General features: G+C 42.7%; 1 protein-coding gene and 1 long non-coding RNA gene across 3 annotated transcripts; both read right to left on the bottom strand.

Moving 5' to 3' along the window:
* Positions 1–3003: 3003 nt before the first annotated feature.
* On the bottom strand, positions 3004–5814 carry LOC123089839 (uncharacterized). Of its 2 annotated transcripts, XR_006442389.1 has the most exons (5): positions 5735–5814; positions 5527–5662; positions 4732–4933; positions 3166–3498; positions 3004–3034 (listed from the first exon to the last, which is right to left on the bottom strand). It is a non-coding gene; the product is annotated as an uncharacterized lncRNA (long non-coding RNA). The 2 variants fall into 2 exon arrangements; XR_006442388.1 differs by lacking the exon at positions 3004–3034 and having other exon boundaries at positions 3087–3498.
* Positions 5815–8736: 2922 nt separating this feature from the next.
* Positions 8737–10698, bottom strand: LOC123089838 (uncharacterized). Its single transcript, XM_044511406.1, has 2 exons — positions 10578–10698; positions 8737–9491 (listed from the first exon to the last, which is right to left on the bottom strand). The coding sequence occupies exon 2, from the start codon at positions 9433–9435 to the stop codon at positions 8872–8874; it is 564 nt and encodes a 187-aa protein (XP_044367341.1). The 5' UTR covers positions 9436–9491; positions 10578–10698; the 3' UTR covers positions 8737–8871.
* Between the last annotated feature and the right edge of the window lie 5232 nt (positions 10699–15930).

Raw genomic sequence — 15930 nt, 5'->3', positions numbered from 1 at the left:
GCCATGTGTACAAAATACCTTGGCGTGTGAACATAAAAAAATTGTGTTATTTTTAAAAAATTGGTATGTACCTAAAAACAAAAAAAAGTTGCATATTTTTGCCACATAGTAAAAATGTGGAGTGTTTGGATAGGATTGTGTTGGCCTTTCTTTTGTTTAGCAAACAACCTTTCTTTCTGTTTTGCAAGGGTTTAGGAACTCAGACATGAGTAGCCAACATTGTAACGCCATGTGCGTATTTCTTTTCCATGTGGGGAAGTAGTCTTTGGCCGTTTTTTGAGGAATTGTATTTTGGCTTTTGGAGCATTTGTTGGGCGGAGCGTGTGTAACAAGGAACGTCGCCAACTTTTGGCTGAAGGAACCAGGCGTTTTGTTATATCCTTGTCGCCACACCATCTTCATCTCCATCCTTACTTACACTAGTATAATGCCCGTGCATTGCCATGGGCTCTTGAAATATTTTGTAAGAGATATACATTAGAATATCAAAAGCCATGCTATAGTGCCACCAGATATTTGAGGTCGATCTTAGACAACAAATGTTCCCACCAACAACGAGAACTGCATAGCAAACAGCTAGATAAGCAAAAAAATATATACAAGTACGATAGAATATCAGCTTAAAACAACATAGCGGCCTTGACTAATTCCTAGGAGACCACTCCGCTGACGAAGACCGCAACATGGTGAATCCTTGCACCCATAAAGTACGATATTTCAGAAATCAGCTCTCCTGACAAGGATACTCCATTTAAACACATGCCACTTGGTACCGACATAGCAGCCATCTTTAGCCTAGGCATATCCTTACAAGTCTCACCAATGAACCCAGTGCTCTATTAAAAATACAGATTAAGACCCCCATTGTAAGTTTGATAGCATAACTATCACCAAACTTGAAGGTGTGTTTTATCATGTAGACATTCCTCAAATACATACCCATATCCTTCTTGAAAGAAACCTGGGTTGGAATAATTGTACATACCTAGGCAGGAGAAAAGGGAAAGCAAACAATGATATGATTGAAACTACCTCGCAAGAGTAACACTAACTGTTACCTTGTTTTTTCTTAGCTCTCCATTACGCCATTCACATAATAACAAAACTCTGTAATTGAACCGATAAAGGAATAGGTTGCCATACAAGCATTACATCAATGTTAGTAATCTAGCTCATGTGATATTTCCAAAAACAGTAGTTCGGTCACAACCGGTGGGGGACTTTGTGCCTTTTGTATCTGTAGGTTTTTGCCTGGTTTCCACTAAATAGATAAGATATATTTCTCAGATAAGCATGTATGGAACCGGGCAGCTTTCTTCTTCTTTATAAAATGCAGAACCCCTTGGCTCTCTCAAGGTAGTACTCGGAAAAAAGTATACTGCTTTGTGTCCGGTTTATTTTTAAATGTAGAGGATTGTGCATGATTTATATCAGCTAATAAACCGCATGACCATTTTTCAGTTCTAATTTCCAGAGCTCTAGGTAGTGTGTACTAACTTTGTTTTCGCAAATGCGAGGAGAGCCATGAGAAGCCAAGTGCCCCTTGATATAGTAGATCAAACAACCTACGAGGCTAAAAACTTTCTACTTCTTAATCAAGGTCAAAATAGTTCACGGAAACAATCAAAATAATAGTAGTTACCATGTCTTGCAAGAAATATACAATGGATGTTCATGTATATCTATAAGACTATAACTGAATGCAGCACATATATTATTCCAGCTCCAAACTTGAAAGCAATATATAATTTACGAACATTACTCCACTGCCATAGAACCTGCAATTTCGAATATGATCTTTCAAATCGAGAACCATATTCTGACATGGCACTCATATTTTACTGTATGAATAGTACAATGAAATTTGAATAACACAACAGTAAAAGGTTCACATGTGATATTCATTAGGAATTTGTGCCAGATAACAAACATTTATGGTGCCCCTCATTATGACTAACTTCTTCAACATGAGCATACTCTCATGGATTAAGAGGCCACAAAAACTCCTAAACTGAAAGGTTATCAATGAGTGCCACGAAAGTCAAGCCAACTAACACTCCCTCATACTGGATGCCATGACATAAAACATTAAGAAGAGATGTTTGAAGTAGTACCTCTCTCATAATAAGGGGGGACACTAACTACTTTGAGCCATAAAAGAAAACTGGCGTAGTCAAGTTAGCTCCGAGCAGTCAATACATTGCAGGATAATTTGAAGTTCATATCTGCAACCACATCAACATATGAGATAAAATGGTCAGATACAGAATCATGTACAACTCAAAGTACGTTTACACTAACCATTCTGTAGAAAGAAGATAAATGTCTATGCATGTTCTAATTTGTATTTAGTGCAATTAAACTTTGGCTAGTAGAAAATGTTAGCAATTATGTCAAGACCACTACGACACTACTGGTCTCTCCATGTAATAAATCAATAAACTCTACTCTCTTAACAATCTAGAACTGCACAATGAACACTACTGAAGAAAAATGTAAAACTTGGTCAATGAAAATAAACACACGGGTTGATGACCCTTAAACGAATAGTAAACATGAGAGAACGAACACTTATTTAAGGTAGAGAAACTTGTCCCATAATGCTTTGCATGGTTTTGATCACCCCTATATAGTTTGTCAAGCATGTATCTAACTGTTTCAAATATATACATAGCGGCTTTCATCTTATCACCAGCTTTAGCTTCACAAAAATTCTTAGCTCAGTTTATCTACATAAACCATGAAATCTATAGGAAGTTAGATGTGTTAAGCTAAAAATAATAATACATCAGCACTCTAGAAAGAATGGGAGGTTTGATGTTAATTAATACACTAAAAAATGGAGTGCATTCAAAAGGACAAAAAGAAACACATAAGAGACTATTACCTTCTTTGATAGTAGAGAAGCACTATCAATAATCTCAATAAAACTACATAATATTTAGTTCCGAAAGGCCGAAGCGAAGCTTGTAGCCTTTTTTTACTGGGACTATGGCGGCTTACACCAGCCTGAACCACTTCATAAAACTGAGAACTATACAAAGTCCAATGAGTACACAGGGATTAAGAGAAATAATAGAAGGAAAAAATTAAAATCTCCCAGATAGGTGATACAGTAGAGTACTCCAATCCGTAAGGTGCCATTTATTAATTTCATGTGAATACCTGTTGGACCATGGTATCAATCATCAGCAATCTTGCTAGCAGTAATGTGCAATTCCTCAAAAACATCCCGGGAGACCTTGGAGTTTTTGCGCTTCCATATATTCCAGAGGACAATGATAACAACATTATAGAGTGAATCTTGTCGAAATAATTTTTCCAAGAGATCTTTGACTGAATCAACATTGAGTGGATGAAAACTTTGAAGTTCAGACCAAACCAAAGCTAGGGAGGAGCAACTGATTAACATATGAGGAGTAGTCTCAGATTCATTCGAGGAAGGACAATGCCCGGACTGGCTTATGAGCACTATACAATCCCGCCATCCCACTTTACCTATCAAATTGAGTACAATCCTACTATCATCTGCAATCGACACTGTATATCAGGAGCAATCAGCAGTCTACATATATCATTAGCAGCATATGAAGCAATCAGCCACACACCCCAATTATCTCTCGTATGTTCTCACCACAGCATGGCCCAGCACTGCCTCAGTAATATGATATACAAATCAGATCATCGTATACGCTCGTTCAGAAGAGCGGATAAAAATAATTTAACAAATTTCAATGACCTTAATTGAGATCATCTAGGTTCAGAACTATCTGATGTGAAATAAATCAAGATAAATTTCAGCAAGGAATAAAGTAAGCTGGTTGCAGCACAAACATCGTTAGTTGTACATATGTACATCAACAATGATAAGCATTAAGTTCCCTATTTAATAGTTCATACTATTTTGATCGGAGATTCAGAGTAGGTGGTGGTGCTGACCATGGGAGGAGGAACAGACGCCCTGAAGAAAAAGGTCAGTATTTTTTAATTATGATTTCGATTTTAGTGGTATTCAGACATTCACTTGATCCAACTACCTCTAATTACTCGAGAACATTCATTCTACTGGACTAAGATACTATAGACACAGAGAAACAATTATATTTAGGCACACTAATAGGAGGGCCTACTATCTAACAAAGTTCAATGAATATAGATCAAGCTTTGCATAATCAGATAGAAAGAGTATAAGTGGTATAACTGTACTTGGTAGCCTACAATAAAATCTTGTGTGAAGTGGAGAAGAGAAACTAAAAGATGAGCTAAAAGGCAAAGCCGCAATATAAATAGATTAATTAAGGTTAAGTAAAATTTAATCAGCACCATGATTCGACAACCAAGAAATCAAAGTTTGGGAGTATCACTCCTAAAAATGTTTTCCTCGCCCACATAAAAAAGACAAACATCACAGCGAATGAGGTCGGAACCTGGATAATATAAATGTGTTCAAAAATTAGTGAAGGGTGCATCTGATGCACTACAGGATTTCATAATCTATTAACTCTATGCTCCTTTATGTTGTCAAGATTTTAGACGATGTTCTTCCTAATGTAACAAATGACTTTGTAGAAAAAAAATAGTAACTCTATAAATTAAATAAATATTAGTCATGTTATTCCTATACTTCTATAGGTAACAAATTTCCAAACCAGCGATTGTTAAATCTGCCAAACCAAACATTGCATAATTTTCCAGACTGAATAAGAGGTAAGGGAGATATCCCTTTTGCACCTTGTCCACATTGCTGATGACGAAGGCATCCAGGTGGTGCTGATGAGCCTGTTCTTCTCGAGCGACCCTGCAGCCACCTCACCTCAAGCGCCCCGCTACCTGCACCTCCTTCTCCGCGTCAGCATGGTGCCCACAGACCCGCCACATCCATATCCCCGGATAAGAAAATCACCACCAACATCACACCTCTAGGAGAACTTTGCTGCATTTACAGGCCAATTGTCAGCTCTGGTTGCTGCTCTATTATCCTCCTCCTTGCAATTCTTCATAGACTAAAGAGCAAAAAAACATTCAAAGCAAACTATATCCAGGCAATGAATTATATATATCAAAGATTAACCTTAGCAAGAGTGTACTTATATATATATATCACTGATACTGCTTATGAGCAGCTAAAGATGGGCTAATGCTTGCACTGGAGACCTTAATATAAAAGAATAAAGGCCTTAATATGTGTAATCTGCATTAGAGTAAATAATTTTCTATGCTGAGTTTCCAAATCATCTCCATAATTGAAAACCTGGATGGCTTCAATTTTAAAAGGAATAGCCTACGACTATGAGATGCTAAGCATGCTTTGCATCTGACCGAACTTCTCTGAACCATATACTCATACTATAGCCAAAAAACCATTTGCACACGTACGTGATAAATTATGACATTTGTTGGCGAGGAAACGACATGAAAAGCTGCTGCTACAGACTGGGTTAAGTGAACAGAACAACAATACCAAATCGAAACAAAAATAAATTGTACTGTCATTAAAAAGAATCCATTGTAAGAGCTGCTACAGACCTTGAAGTACGGTAGCAGTATTCAAACACCAACATCGAGCACCTTCAGCGAGAGATCCAGATTAAAACACCAACATCGAGCACACATATATTTGATAGCTCCACTCCAAAAGTATGAAATTCCTCAAGTTGAATACCTATAAACAAAAGGTGAAATAAGGATCTCTTTTGGACATATCAACAAAAAGAATAAAGGTTATGTTAGAGACCAATCGAAATCATCGAAAGTTCAGCACATCAGTCTTTCAGCAAATGTACATGCAAAGCAATTCTTTCTCGGAGTGAACTCTGAACTCTTCTGTCACACCGAGACGGTCTATACAGGTGCCGCCGCCGCCGGCGACGCCCTACCACAGAAGATCGTCTTCGAGTCTCGAGTTGCCGCACCCAACCCCAAGGACCTGCAGCACCACAACACCCAACATACATGACGGCAAGGTGTCGTGCTTCGACAGCAGCGAGTCCCCGGCCGCGGCAGGGTGCCCCTTTGGTAGCAACGCAGCGCCGTCGGCAGTGGGCATCCCGATGCCATGAAAAAGCAAAGAAGAAATGTAAAGTGAAACTGATGGAAAAATCACAAGAACAATAAGTAAGACATACCATGAAAAAGTTGAGGGCATACTTCTTGTCCATTCAATGTAGTTTTCTTCCCATTCACGCCAACCCATCTCTCTCTCAAGATTGGCTGATCAATAATGCACATAACCTAAATAAAAGAAAAATAGTCAATGGCAAGTATTATAGAACAAATATCTAACATACATGACGCAATTAGACAACATGTCCAGAAAAGACTTCAGTATATAAATGATATGCTGAAATTAAACAAAAAATATTTTACAGGTTGCATCAAATATGTCGCAGCAGTAGTTAGTTGTTGACAGTATCATTAAAATGAAGCTAAATCACTCGGTACATGTAACTATATATGATAGGCTGCTATCCAGTACAGTTTCCTTCAGGTAGTAGTGAAGAAAAATGGACAAAAAGAAGGAGAGCTGATATGAGAAAGAGAAAATTAGCATACCGGCATGAGCTATAATTTCGAGTGCTAGTTCAACATACATAGACTCAATAGAGCAAATCGTTGTGCATGTTTCACGCATCTAAAAAAATTCTAGTTCAATTGAGAGAGTCACCAGAGTACTTTATATGGTCTTTCTGCACTTTTTCTTGTCGAAGTAATATAACTTGGTGGAGGAACTCAAGATTAGCCGATCCAGTTTACTTCAATATGCAGGGCACTCACACAAATAACTTTATGAAAGAAAATGTAGCTGCCCTTATGGGATGCACATCTATACCTGTACCGCTGCACGAGCTCACCCTTGGCGGCGACCTGTATGACACGAAGCACATGTTCACGACGGAGTAGATGTATTGGTCACCAAGCGCAGGGGAGCACATGCACGAAATGTCTTCGAGTCGCGAGTTGCCGCACCCAACCCCAAGGACCTACAGCACAACAACAGCAACATAAGTGGCGGCGAGGTGCTGTGCTTCGACGGCAGCGAGTATGAGAAGCTCATCTTCCGACCAGTTACAAATCAGCTGGTGCTTCCACACAGCTGACGCCCGAGCTCTCCAAATAGAAGTATTCTTATTTGAATAAGGATGAGCATGAGCATGATCAAGAATATAACTGAATCAGATGGTGTTTCCAATATAACTGAATATAACAAGAATGAGCATGATTAATAGCAGATTGAAATGGCTAAACAGACAACCACCATCTTCCCGAATCAACGAAGACTACACGGCAGGGAACGAAGTGCTCATGGAACCAGCCAAAATTCACACCATCGGCCATGGATGCCTCTACCGGCGGCGGATAGGACGAGAGGCCAGGTAGATTCGTCCCCGCGAAATTCCGCACAACCGTGGCTGGATCCTACGAGGTCGTCGTCGTTGCCGTCGGATTCATCCACGTACATCACGGTAGGGTGAGGGGCAAGAAGGTGAGCATCTTCTCCTCGGCGTATGTAGAATAGCCTTTTTAGATAAAGAGAAGGGGATGAGCCTACACCAATATATCATGAGCGGAACGTACCGACGATGGCCGCTGCCGGAGTGGATCGGAGAAGGGGATGAGCCTACGGGCTGGGTGCTCTGCCCGTCGCGCTGATGGTCGACCACGGCGGAGATCGGGAGCCCTCTTTCTCGGCGAAGAGGCGGCGGCTTGGCGCGGAGTCCGAAGCGAGGGGTCCAAAGGCGACCGACGAAGGAAGCAAGCGCGGAGCAGCAGGACGCTGGGCTGGTCGACGAGCTACTGTGTGGCGGCGGCGCAGGAACCCTAACGCGTGCAGGAACCCTAATGCATGCGAGGATATCGGCGGCGGAGGCTGTGAACTCCAGATCACAAGACGGCGGGGCTGAGGCGAGATCCGGCGGGGCATATCGGTGGCGGCTTTGATGTGGGAGGGCGGCGGCGAAGGGATCAAGCGGCGGGGGCGAAGGGAAGGAGCAAGCGTGCGAGTGGTTCGAAGGAAGGAGGAATCGCTCGTATACCTGCGTGCGATTCGTTTTTTTCGCTGGTTTAATTTCGTAGGTCTTTTTTCGTAGATTTTTTTTCATCCGGTTCTCTCTGTTTCGATCGGAGGTTTGGCCCCTTGACTTTGTGGGGGCATAGCTAAGCCAGCCCTTATTTTTTCGATGGCCCGGGGGTTGGGTGGGAGGACGAAAAAAATCGGTGTTGGTGGGACGAAAATTAACCGGTGAACGGAGACTACCAACTGATACTTTAGGAGTAGAGATTATTAATTCAATTATATATATATATACTACTCCCTCTCTAAAGAAATGATAATCCAAACACTCTTATGTTTCTTTATTTATGGAGGAAGTACTACTTGCCAAACCGGTTAGTTTAAAAATAATCATCACTTTATATGTACAAGGTGATGTTTTGTTTATGGTATTTGCAAAGCTTTAATCATGGACACTCACAGATCCCTCCGTTCCTAAATATATGTCTTTTAAGAGATTTCACTAGTAGAAAACTATATACGGAGCGAAATGAGTGAATCCATCCACATTCTAAAGTATGCCTATATTCATCCGTATGTAGTCTTTTAGTGAAACCTCTTAAAAGACTTATATTTGGGATTTCTTTTCTAAGATACTATATTCTTTTGGCATATATTCCCCAAAAAGAGCGAATACCTCCATGTGACTGTATTTCTCAAAAAAAAAGACTGAAAGTAACACAGAATGAGAAAACACTACCCAACATACATATCATTTAAAATCCATTAATAACACATCCAAACATAAAGGGTTGATTCTAAACTGTTTGCCACGCCCCAAAGAAATACTCATCACAACAGCCTCGAGCTGGCTGATAAGTCTACTCATCAGAATACTCAACAGGATCACAGAAACAAACCGGGGTCTCCAACATAATGGTGACCATCCGGAACAGCACCAGGAGACGCGCCTGAAGCCAGAAAATGTTGCAATTACCTTCGAGTACATGAACAACAATATCATCTAGCATTATGCTCACATCTTCGGCTCGGCGTGAGACCAGATCCTGCAATCTACCCAAGGCTTCCTTATAGCACTTCGCCAGATGTAAGAGCTTAACTGCTGAGTTCTGCATGACTAGGACGGCTTGCAGGGCGCCCCTTTCCAGCTTGGCCTCCTGAACCATGAGCTGGGGTAACACATCATGCTCGAGCTTTTGGATTTCCAGCGACAAGGCTGCCACGACCGAGAGGTTTTCCAGCTTCGGGCATGCCCAGGACAACTCCTTGATCAGCGGCCAGAGGAGTGCATACGACTCGCACGCTATGCGCACCGACTCCAGAGAGACAAGATTCACAAGCATGTCCTCATTGGAGTGGCCCAGCTCATCGGTGCAGGCCTGCAGGGCTTGGATTTCGGCATGGGAGTGGATTTTGTAGAGCATCTTTTCCTTTTGGCGGCGAAGAAGACTGCAGCAGCAGAATAGTTGGTTGCTGCTACCTGGTTCAGACAGCACAAACAGAGGAGGATTTAATGTCAGGAAGAGACCATACAGCAGCAATCCAAGCTTCTACTTAATTAGTTAGGACAGCAGCAAATTTCCATTGTGTGACAGAATAGTTATTAATATGAAGTGAAAGCAATTCAACCATCTATACTGAAAAATGAATGAATACACTCAATCACCCAAAACAGAAAAATAATTAACAGAGGGAATATATATAATTTGGTTCAAAGTAGCATAGAGATGCCATCATTCATTGTATTATTGTGAGCAAGAAAATTGCATCTCCAGAATTAATGCCTCACCATCAAAGGAAACAATAAACTAAACAGCTGGGAAATAAAAAATTGCATCCCATGTGCAAGGGCATAGTGAGGACAGAAAACCAAACCAGCATTTACAGAACTCCTCAAGAAGAAGACTAGAGATTGGTTGGTTGGCAAATATTAGTATCACATAAAATAAATAAACTTCCAAACAAGAGAGCTGGAAAGCAGCACATATGACTACAACATTAATCAGCAGCTGCAGGTTAAGTGCTGCCTGTGCATAAATATTTTAGGATCCCAAAAAATATTGTTACCTATCCAAACAGAGCTAGAACATGAATTCCAAATAGTTGATAAAAAAATTTTAATAAACTGAAATCGAACAACATAGCATGAATTCCATCCAAATTAATACCTTATCCAGCTATCCTGTACAGGCACAGTTGAAGAATTCATACACCATTTGAGAAACCAAAATCTGACCACAACCAAGCAAACCCTAATTAAAACGTCAGATTGATTCCTTATTACGGATAATCGAACCCTGCCTAGGTGGTGTTACCAAACAAACCCTAACTAAATCCTACTATCCTAGTCGAGGTAGGTTCCTCATACGAATGAATACTCAAATCCAGAGCCGGGCAGGATACAAGACGGCGCCGCGCCGCGCCTACCAACCACAATTGGAATGAGCAACTCCGGAGGCGGAGGGAGACCACGCTGGCTGGATCCCAGACCTACGAACCAGCGCCGCGCCTACCAACCAATCGGAACGAACTCCAAGCTGATCGGGATGTACAAGCATGTGCTCACCTCGGGCGGGCGGGCGTAAGATCTGATCTGGAGAGGAGGATGAGGCGTTAGGTGTTGCGGGGAACGGCGGCGAGGCGAGGCGATGGAGTGCGGGGGGCAAGAGGGGTTCAGGGGTAAAAGCACAGAGATCCAACCCTAGGCGGGCGGCTTTTATAGGAGAGAGGGCAAGAGGGGTTCGGGCCCGTTTAACCCTCTGATTTTTACCAATTTATTAATAGTAGCAAAAATGCCCGTGAGTGCAAGTTTTGGACACATAGTTTATTGCATGGTTACTTATAATTGTATCATGATATTTATTTATTTAACTAACACATCATGTTTTTCAATTTGTCTTCAAATCACCCGTGTGATTTACATATATATCCACTAATGCATCATGTGTTTCATCAGTTTATCTTTTGATTTAACCCTGCATGACATACTCATTCAACTTTGGACCAAATATTTCTTTTAATAAAAACTGAGACATCCCTCGATTTCGAAATTAAGAAAAAAGAACAAAAAAACAATTCCAGACCTAGCTAGAGTACCAAACCTAAAATAAAACAAGAAAACTTGCGACATATACACACAAACAGAAAAAAAACATTCAAGGATATTGGCTCATGGGTCCGGTGAGATTGTAAATTGTTTATACTTCCCTAGATAGTAAATACTCAAACACAGCTTTGTCACACACATTCTCAACCACAGGATTAACCACTCTAGAAGCTTCAGATGGGCCCTACGTGTCATAAGGCCCAGTTCCATAAAGTTAAGCCCACGTCGATCTTTATAGTGAGTCCGACTTTCATTATTAGAAAAAAAAATTAAAACTACATCATTATCCTTTCACCTAAACTGCTCGAGCAGATTTTCCATCTCTAGCGCCGCTCATCCGTCGTGCAATCTTCGCCCATCGTTGGCGCTGGTTTGCATCCCTGCTGTCTCCCAACCTACCAACCGGGGCACAGGATCACCAAGGCCACTTTCATAGATCAGCTTTGTCGCACGGACATCCGAGCTCCCGTTCGCACCGCAAGAGCTAATACAAGGCTCCTGTGGTGGCAAAAATTGAAGTCCGTTTGGTTAGAGCAAATGTGAACTCGTAGCTTCGTTAAGAATGAAGACTGTTTGAATGCAAATTGCTCTTTAAAAACTATTTTGTTCAATAAATCTCATGTAAATAACTATTTTACAAAGATAAACCAACTATTTTTAAAATAAAAACATTGCAAAACCAAATTAAATCATTACCGTCTCATGGTTTCTCTCTTACACGCTCGTGAGTTGGAGATGGCCAAGCATCAAATCCAGCACTCCAGCGTGTACCCGCTGCTACTCCGAGCGATGCCGATGCGGTTCGAAGCTTTTGACCCTCGTTGGCGTTTCATCGAACACGGTGCAAGCGGACATGAGGTCACCACCACCGACGCATGCATCGAGACAGTTGAGGAAGCATGAGTTAAATTATCCTACTCATGATCTGGAGCTAGCAGCTGTGCACTACAAGAAATATGTCAACTAGTGACCTTCTGTCAGTGACCCTGGAAGAATTGGTCATAAATTTATGACCATTTTAGACCAATAGGTCAAAAGCTGTTGGGGGGGCTCCAGACCCTAACCTATAATGACCATTCCGGTCAGAAAGGTCATAATGTCATTACAGGAAATGGTCATAAAGCGGGAAGCACTGTCCACTGCCTCACGCCTAGCTGATAACGACCAATATAACATGGTCACTACACTTGATTTTGAATGAATTAGGATGATAACGACCAATATAACATGGTCACTACACTTGATTTTGAATGAATTAGGATGATTAGGCAGCCACCTCAGCAACCTCGCTTATGTGTCACTGTCTAGGTGTCATTTTTGGTTAAATATTAATATTCAACAACAGACAAGGCACACACTGACATGCAGGACCCATTTGACAGGAGGGGTCGAGTGCTTAATTTGCCCAAAAAATGTGCACTTGCGGGGACTCAAACCCACGACCTCGCGCTCGCTTCGCTCGTTCGGTACCATTGGGCTAGAGAGGGATTGTTGCTCTGGTATGGGAACTAATCTATACATTATATAATAACACAGCTCTCTCCTATCAGTGACAAGTGGGGCCTTCTGACTAGGTGGCATCGAACAGAGGAACACTGACAGGCGGGAACCATTTGACAGGTGGGTGAGCCACTGACAGGTGGGTAAGCGAGCGTTTAATTCCCTAAAAAATGTGCGCTTTAATTCCTAAAAAATATGCGCTAGCGGGGACTAGAACCCACGACCTCGCGCTGTTTAACTTGTTCGCTACCACTGGGCTAGAGAGGGATTGCTGCCCATCTAGCGGAATGGCACTGTATATTATATTATAGCGCCAAATCTAAGTCATTGACAAGTGGGACCAGGTGGCGGCGGGCTACGGGCAGAGCCAACACTTAGCCAAAAATTTCTAGGTCTTCCGAAGCAGGTGGCGGGTGGCGCGTGGCGGCGGGCTGCGGGCGGCGGACAAGGGCGGGGCCGACGGCCGAAGCGACCGGGGCAGGGGCAGGGGCGACCGGCGGTGGTGGGGGTGGGAGCAGGAACGGCCTCGCCGCAGGTGACCTCGCCCACGGCCTCGCCGCAGGTGACCTTGCACACGGCCTCGCCGCTCGCCTTGTCCTCGGCGGGGGCAGCAGCAGCGGTGGCAGCAGCGAAGCAACCGGCGGGTGTGGAGGCGGGGCTGGGTGCCGAAGCGACCAGCAGGGGCGTGGGCCACCTGCAGTGGTGGGGGCGGGCGCAGGAACGACGGCCACGCAAGGAGAGGCTCGCCGAGCATGGGGGAATCGCCGCCGCCGCAAGCACACCTCCCGGTATGCACCCCTCTCCTCTTCCCCCCTCTCCTCTCTCACTATATGCACCTCGTCGCCGAGCACAGATGAATTTTGTTGATGAATTTTGTCAGATGTTCTTCAGCATAGATGAATTTTGTTGATGCACTGTTAGGAATTAGGAGATATTGCATAGATATTGCATAGATGAATTTTCTTGATGTACTATTGGGAGTTCTTCAGATTTTTTGTTAAGAATTGTTCAGGCCTTGTTCGGTCAAGATTTGGGGGGAATTTCAGCTAGATGGGATTTATTCCCTGCCAGAAACAAGGCCTTGGTCTTCAATTGTTTGTCTACAGATTGTTAGTATAATTGTAATTGTAATTGTAATTGATAGAAACAGCATACTATTTGTTAGGAGCTAGCTAGCTAGTTTGGTTTAATTTGAATTAGCCTTCTCTGCAACATAAATTCATGCCAATTTCAGTGTTGGTTTGATTTATAGTTTGGTTTGTTTCAATGTTGTGGTTAGGCAATTAGCATATAAAATTTTCTGGAATTTTAGCTTCCATTACTTCCATCCATTTTCATTAATTAATGTTGATGCACTTAGATTGATTTGCTAAGTTGCAACAATTTGTTGTCCTTGGCAGATGGACAGAAGCTGGATTAGAAAAGGAGTTAGAAAGTTTTCGAAAGAACATATGAAAGGAGTTGATGATTTCATGGCATTTGTTCGGGCAAATTTTGCCAACGATGCTCAAATTCTTTGCCCATGCTACGAATGCCTCAACCGTCCAAGAATGGCTCAAGGAAGAGTGGAAGATCATCTGCTTCTTAATGGGATGTCCAGCACATATGATAGATGGATATATCATGGAGAACCTTTGGACAGTCAACCTCAACATTTTGAAGCTGATACAGAGGCCCCTCATATGATGGGTGGTGGTGATGCTGGCATTGATTTCATGGAAAAGGTTTTGCGAGATAATGCTGTTTTGGAGGAAGAGGATGGGCATGAAGATGATAAGATTCCGGACCTATTGAAGGATTTGTATGATGCTGAAGGTCATGCTGATGGACAAAAGTCGTTGTTTGCTGAGGTGTTAGAGGAGGCGAAGCGCGCAGCTCATGAAGGGGGTAAATTTTCAAGATTTACCTTCACCGTGCAGTTACTCCACATCAAGTCTTTCTACCGGATTAGCAATGCCGCATTCAACGCAATACTCCGTCTTTTGAGCTTGCAATTCCCTAATAGTTGTGTTCCCAGATCATATGATGAAGCATTGAGCATAATCCACAGGCTGGGGTTAGGTTATGTGTCAATACATGTGTGCCCAAATAATTGTGTCTTGTTTCGGAAGGATTTAGCAAAGCATGACAACTGTCCAAAATGCAATGCATCTAGGTGGAAAGATGCTGATGGGAAGAAGTCAATACCGGAGAAGGTACTAAGGCACTTTCCCTTGATACCAAGGATGCAGCGGATGTTCATCTCGAAGGAATCATCACGTGAGGTACAATGGCACAAGCTGAAGCGACAACCTGTGGACAATGAGCTGAGCCATCCAGCGGATGGAGAGGCATGGAAAGAGTTTGACAGTATACATTTAGATTTTGTCGTAGATCCACGGAACATAAAACTTGACGTTGCCATAGATGGGTTTAATCCGTTTGGGAACATGAGCACGTCTTATAGCATGTGGCCAGTTTTTGTGGTGTCGTACAACCTGCCACCATGGGCATGCATGGATCAGTCCAACTTCATGATGTCATGCTTATCCCGGGTCCAGAGTCTCCAGGAAAGGATTTTGATGTCTTTATGGAGCCCCTCGTAGAAGAACTGCTCCATCTCTGGACTGGTGTACCTACATACGATGCCTTGAGTCCGGAAGAAAAGTTCAATCTACGTGCTGCAATCATATGGTCCATCCATGATTTCCCGGCTCTGCACACTCTGTCTGGGAGGATCACAGCGGGTTATCAGGCTTGTGTCCATTGTGACAAAGACCCTTGATCAAAGAGAATAAGGAGCAAGATCTGCTATATTGGGCACCGCCGCTTTCTTCCCCGAAACCATCGCTGGCGAAGAAGCAAAGATTTTAATGGTGAGCAGGGGCGTAGCTACGTACAACTACCCGGTGTCACTAGCACCGGGTCCAATCTACACTTGCTTAAGATAATCCATTGATTTAGTGTGTAGGTCATTGATTTTTTGATGTGTTCTTCTATGTGGACACCGGGTAATCTTCAGTTTGTGTCCGCCCCTGATGGCGAGAATGAAACCCGTGACAAGCCAGCTGAATTCACTAAAGAAGAGCTGGAGCAGCAACTTGAAAAGGTGAAAAATGTGAGACCAGGAAAGCGGGCGAAGAAAAGAAAGCGTGAGGAAGGTCAATGTTGGGACCGGAGGTCTTGTTTGTGGGACCTGCCATACTGGGCTGATCTGAAATTAAGGCATAATCTCGATGTAATGCACATTGAGAAAAACATATGCGAGAATCTGCTAGGGACGTTTCTGAACATTGAAGGGTAGACAAAGGACACGGTTAGTTCTAGGCTTGAT

Source organism: Triticum aestivum, chromosome 4B (genome assembly GCF_018294505.1).
Source record: "Triticum aestivum cultivar Chinese Spring chromosome 4B, IWGSC CS RefSeq v2.1, whole genome shotgun sequence".
NCBI lineage: Eukaryota > Viridiplantae > Streptophyta > Magnoliopsida > Poales > Poaceae > Triticum > Triticum aestivum.
The sequence above is the reverse complement of the archived record's forward strand: the minus strand, read 5'-3'. Positions and strand labels throughout refer to the sequence as shown.